The sequence below is a fragment of the Macrosteles quadrilineatus genome, unplaced genomic scaffold (genome assembly GCF_028750875.1).
Source record: "Macrosteles quadrilineatus isolate MER2022 unplaced genomic scaffold, UCM_ALF_1.0 Scaffold_8__2_contigs__length_117827958, whole genome shotgun sequence".
Classification (NCBI taxonomy): domain Eukaryota; kingdom Metazoa; phylum Arthropoda; class Insecta; order Hemiptera; family Cicadellidae; genus Macrosteles; species Macrosteles quadrilineatus.
This window is the reverse complement of record NW_026542601.1, coordinates 20,721,540-20,727,454: the sequence shown is the minus strand read 5'-3', so window position 1 is coordinate 20,727,454 and position 5,915 is coordinate 20,721,540. Positions and strand designations below refer to the sequence as shown.

Here is a 5,915-nt window from a genome sequence, read left to right as displayed (position 1 = left end):
TATAATGTAGCCATTATACTTCTATAATACTGTTGTGAATCAATACTATACTGCCTTGCCTTATGTGAAACATTTCAAGTAGAGCAAGGGGTGAGTCTGCGATGCACTAGAATTACATCGTACTGATAATCGTATTTGCGGTAAACAGGACGAAGCCAACGTCGATGACTTGTATTCGTAGTTCCAACCGACTTAGCCACAGCTTCGCCTATAAAAAAAGTATTTCCTCAATAGTATACTTTAAATTGTCGTAGGGTAACATTGAAAACCTATTTTGGAGACAAGGCAGATATGAGTTTTCATATTTCTTAAATGCTTGATCTTTCATCAAGATATCTACATGTTGTTTTTAAATTGTTAGTTTTATGTAGAGTTTTTGCAGCTCGGCCAGTATGTACTGAAACACAGAATTATAAAATCTGTTGCTTAGAAACATTACAACAAGAAACAGTCTCCAGGAAAATTACAAGTGAATACATGACCACGATTTCAAGAAGATACACCAGCAGACATACACTAAAACACATACATCATGACCTATTATGAGCCTTACTCCTCAGACATGTATGGTTACAATGACCCGTACGGTTACAATGACCCGTACGGTAACTATGACCCCTACGGATACAACGAAAGCTATGATGACTCCCCACCCCCAGAACCAAGTAAGGATTGGATAGACATACCAAAAGTAAATCGAACTTACGTGAGAAAAATACCTAATGAAATAATCAAAGAAGAATACAAACACTTAAGAGGTGAAAGTTTATATTACATAGAAGCCATGGTTGAGTTTATAGATCTGAATGATGAAATATTGATTAGCCCAGAGAAAAATAAGAAACGTGACGGTAAAACAGTTACACAATTACAAATATTGAGCCTTCCAACAACAAACCCTTCTACTGTTTCTAAGGATGAGTCACTGGATATTAAGAAATCAGTTACATCTCATGATGTAGTGATCTTACCGTTATTGGAATGGTTTCAAAACCTGTTTGCTGATTGTGTTAGACGAGCTGATGAATCAGATGAAAGAAATGAGAGCGAGGAGAAAAATAAGGAAAATGGCGAAGATGGCAAAGAAAGAAAAAATTCAAAAGGGAAACAAGATGGAGAAATAGTAGATAAACCAACAAAAAAGTCGAGGACAAACGTCATGGAAGGTAAGCTTTCATGTTTAATAACTCATAATTTTGATTAGATCTAGCGCATATCTCTGCTTAAGTGATACATAAAAACTAACTAAAAGACGACGGTGGTTGTACATTGTGAACTTAATGAAAATTGGGTTTCCAGGTAATAGCGTGTTGCTGTTAACAACCGGATTAGAAATGATCCAGAGACTACAAACACAACTAGTAACGGTAGAAGTAGGAAGAAGTGACGTCACCAACCAAGAAGTCGTGCCTCTAGGGGTCGCTTCAGTCAGACTTCCAGAGACCTTCCATCAAACTGTCCTTCAGCGGGCAGCGATAAAGAAGTCTTTCATTGTACCTATACTAGGAGAGGAAGGTGCAGAAATAGGCGGGGTAGGATTAACGGTCTCACTGGTGTGTTTAGGCCGCGGGCTGGAAGTTAGTTATTTAGAAACTCCGAAATTATACGGAAAAGTCAAGTTAATAGAATCTTTCACCCAAAATGTGGCTGATTCTACTCTAGATCCACCCATACATCCAAGACTGGCAGTGAAACTTATGAATTTGGAAGCACCTTTGTACTTAAACAGAACGAGTTCTGAGATTCTTCAAGATTGTTTGGACAAAAATCGTTTGGATGGTAAAGACATGATGACGTACAATAAGGGGAATTGCCGATGGTTGGAAATAGCCAGAGAATTATCAAGTACTCCAAAAATGAGTTTGCAAAGTATGAGTTCTGGTTCATTTGACTTTGATGTATTATCTTTACCAGATACCTCTGGGTTTTGGTCTTTCCTAAACTGTCCAAGAGGTAGGACGGATCCAGAACTTGATATACTTTGGAGGAAACTGAAACAACAGTGCAGAGGTATGGGAAATGAACTACAAAATGTAGAAAACAAAAAGAAAGCACGGTTTGATGAACTTGAAGAACTTTTGAGACAAGACAAGGGAGAGGGCTGGAAAGATGAGACTGAGTCAAATTCGTCGAGACTTTCGAAACGGGGAACACGAAGTTCTAAGTCCCCAAAAAGTTCACGTAGGAAGAGCTCTCAAAAATCTTCACTTTAATAACTGTATATACATGCAAAATATAAATACATAATATACCAACTAATCAGTTACCATTATCATACCAAACTTGAGGATTTATTCTCTCATCAACATTGTTGTGTTTGAAGAAGACAAAGAACAAAAAATATTGCCTTGTTACGTTTAGGCAAGCTACACACTTTAATAATGGTTAAAACTAAATATTTAACCACCTACAATATTGGCATTTTGTAGACAATTGAACATACTGTATTTTATATCGAAGTATATCACAGGATCATTAAGTAAGGGGTATTAAATCTCACACTCTTCGAAATAACGTAAGGCTCTTTGAGGTAGGCAGTAGCATATTTTTACTGGAACTTGAAACAGACTACTTCATCTATGCTATAAGTCCAGTCTTCGTATTTAGTCATATGTGAAAAGGCATTTATAAATTAAATATATCCTCTGCAGCTATTAAGCTCTAAAGAGTTTAGAATGAATAAGCCATTTTGAGGATAAAATTAAAGTTTAAATTTAGTTATTTGTTATTCCTGGCTCGTCTCAAATTACTGGTGGAATTTGTTTGTCAGCAGACTAATGAAGTAGAGATTGGACCAAGCGGGCGGAATAACAATGTAACTTTTCCTACAGTTACCTAACAATGTACATGTTCTCTCACTGATTTGAGAAAGCAAAGTGGCCAATTCGCTCATCAGTGAGACAATGTTAACATTGTCTCACTCTAATTACTTTGTCTTACTCCAGATTTGCAACATGAAGGCACGAAATAGTGAGCGCGTAAAATGCAGGCAACGTCGTATGCGCGCGAAATACGTTGGCAGCACTGGCTGTAAATCAGCTGGTCAGCTGTTGTACTGTTGTATTTGTCACTTCACATTAAATTGATTAAATGTTATATTAAAAGTTCACTTCTGTGTAAAAATAGGTTATGTTTCTTCACCAATTTATTTGTTTTATGGTAACTGTAGGAAAAGTATAATGTGCAACTCGCGTTCAAAGTACAATTGCCTCACTCGAGAAACCATTCCTCACTCGCCTACGGCTCGTGAGTAAGGATTTCTCTCGAGTGAGTCAATTGCTCACTTTTCTCACTAGTTGCACAAATAACTATTTTCTAAACATTTTAAAGAATCGACAATGCAATATTTTAAAATCAATTATGTTTACGAATGTGGGCGGTTTTCTATTGTTTTAAATTAAAGATTTAAGGTCAAATCGCTTTGTTGGCACTGCCTTGTAGATATGTAAACTGGGTTCGATATAATATGTATGACTAATAATTCCTACCTATGACTAATATGGTTGACCTTAATATGACTAATGATTTCCTAGTAAGAAAAATTCTTAAATTCTTATATAAGTTTAAAATACGTCTCGGGCTTTTTAAATGTTAGACATAGTACGCTTAAAGTAAGATCTGATGGTGCTTTTCTCAATTGAAACTTTTTGGATTTTGAATTAGTAAGGTTTAGTAAGGTTCGAGCTGTAATCAATAACAATTTACCACCTTGATTTTATAAGAAAAAAATATACTTGATATGTGATTATGGCATTAAAGTTATATTTTATAGTTATAGTGTATGTTTCAATCATACAACACCAGTGTCCTGCCAAAGGATCTTAAGGACAATCCTTTCTCATACATCAATACAGAATACAAACAATTTATAATAATTTCCAGACTAAGATTATATTTTAGTTAATTTGTTTAATGTAAAATATAGTTAAATGCAAAACTGGACAATACCGAGTCCTAAAAATATTTGGTTTGACTTTATCATTTTTTGTGTTGGTTGCTTGGGTCGCCGTCTATGTGTCACCCCGACAACCCATCACCTCGGTATTTTGGGCACAGACGACAACGTGTCACCTCGTGAAAATATAACGATGCCGTCTAGGTGTCACCTCGTCTAGTTGTCACCTCTTCTCTGGAGGTGATTGTTTGTCGTGTGTAGAGACGACTGCCTGTCACCTCGCACGCTTGCGTCAACGTGTCACCCCGACTACCCGTCACCTACTCTAGGCCCAGGTGACGATCTGTCGTTGCCGTTTACGACAAACAGTCACCTCGTACACTCGCGACAACGTGTCACCCCGACTACCTGCCACCCCGCTCCATCTGTTTACGTTTTCTTATAACGCATAATAGGATTTCTCCACTTGGTTTATCGGCGCTACCATGGTTGAAAACAAATAATTGTATATGTTACAATAAATAATAAGCAAATAATAAAATACATTATAAATTATGCATGTTTAATCTTCACTAACTAGATGATACACGCAGGCTCCACCCGGGTAATAAAACTAAAAAATCTAACAAATTAATAAAATAATACTAAAATATAGGTAGTTTGAACCAAATAACATTAGGTTGGTTCTGTATACTGCAACAAGTAGAAGAAAAAAAATATTTGCAATCTAAATGCAGTTAGGACATTTTCCAATGTAGGAGATTTTATAAAAAGTTCAGTGACACTGTTACATAAATTTTAGTTTAAGCCAACATTGCATGCTCTCAGCTTAAATAGAAGTCAGTCATTGTGCCTGAGGAAATAAAAACGACCTTTTGCGATTACAATTTTTCATGTTAGTGCCAAATATAAACTTAGTTCCAGATCATAACAGATGTTACATTTGAGACTAAATTTTTAAGACGCCGTTAGACATTTGACCAATTGAACATACATTGAAATAGCTCATAGTGTATTTGGATGAATTAATAATTATTATCCAATAGGCCTTCTATGGCCACGAGAGAAATTTGTTTCTTGCATTCAAACACAAAAATGAACTAGTTAAATATAAAAAAAAAAAAAAAAAAACTACAAGATACGTCAGAAAAAAATACGTTTCATGCTAAATTAAAATTAAGTTCCTTTACTTTAGCTTACTACAATCATTAAATTCAAATATATATTTAATTTTTATAATCCATGTAATTCAACAGATTAAAACTATTATTCAATTAAAAATTAAACCTGATATTCCAAAATATAAGCTTTCAAACAGCACTGAAAAAAACGTATCTTACATATTGAACACATAACTCTTGGGAAGTTCAAGAATAGACTATTAAATGTTAAAGGATGCATTTACCTGAGTTAAGTAAAAGGTATTCTTGTTAATACAAATATACAAACTTTTAGTTTTTTAACTTATCAAAATCGAAAATTTTTACTGTAGTTACTGCAGTTTTAAATAACGCCTTTATAACAACGGTACTTGACAATTGCTAGATTTGGAGCAACAGGTACATAGTACTTAATTATTTTATGAATGCTAATATTATAAATTCAATATTTTTCAAGTAAGCCTATCGCATAAAAAACACAATACCGACTAAGATACTATTATTTAAAAAGCTGTATGTCTTACCATGTAAACACTTCAAACTTGTTCGCATTAAAACACGTCGTTCTGTTCTTTTAAACCCCGAACTAACAAACCAATCCATATTGCTAATAAAACGGGTTGATTAAAAAAAATATATATAACTGTTAACTGTTGACTGTTATTTAACTGTTAATCACTGTTTACTATTAACTGTTATAAGAGTCGACGTATAAGAGCTCCGCTCCGCTAAAAATCTGGGTTTTCTAATTTTTGTCCCTCAAGACACAAAATTTCCCAAATTGCCTATAGACCTCTTTAGAGAGCTTAAAACACAAAAAATTCAGTATATCTAAGTATTTTTGTACAATTATTAGTTAT

The 5,915-nt window shown here is 34.5% G+C and overlaps 1 protein-coding gene across 1 annotated transcript; it reads left to right on the top strand.

Moving 5' to 3' along the window:
• Nucleotides 1-726: 726 nt before the first annotated feature.
• On the top strand, nucleotides 727-2,215 carry LOC129001552 (uncharacterized). Its single transcript, XM_054428878.1, has 2 exons — nucleotides 727-1,166; nucleotides 1,300-2,215. Exons 1-2 carry the CDS (start codon nucleotides 785-787, stop codon nucleotides 2,211-2,213), a joined length of 1,296 nt encoding a protein of 431 aa, XP_054284853.1. The 5' UTR covers nucleotides 727-784; the 3' UTR covers nucleotides 2,214-2,215.
• Nucleotides 2,216-5,915: the final 3,700 nt, after the last annotated feature.

What these genes read in the sequence shown, in the direction of transcription:
- LOC129001552 (XM_054428878.1), top strand. Translation starts at nt 785, where the DNA reads ATGGTTGAGTTTATAGATCTGAATGATGAAATATTGATTAGCCCAGAG. An exon ending in GAGGACAAACGTCATGGAAG is followed by an intron (nt 1,167 to 1,299) that starts GTAAGCTTTCAT and finishes TTGGGTTTCCAG; the next exon opens with GTAATAGCGTGTTGCTGTTA.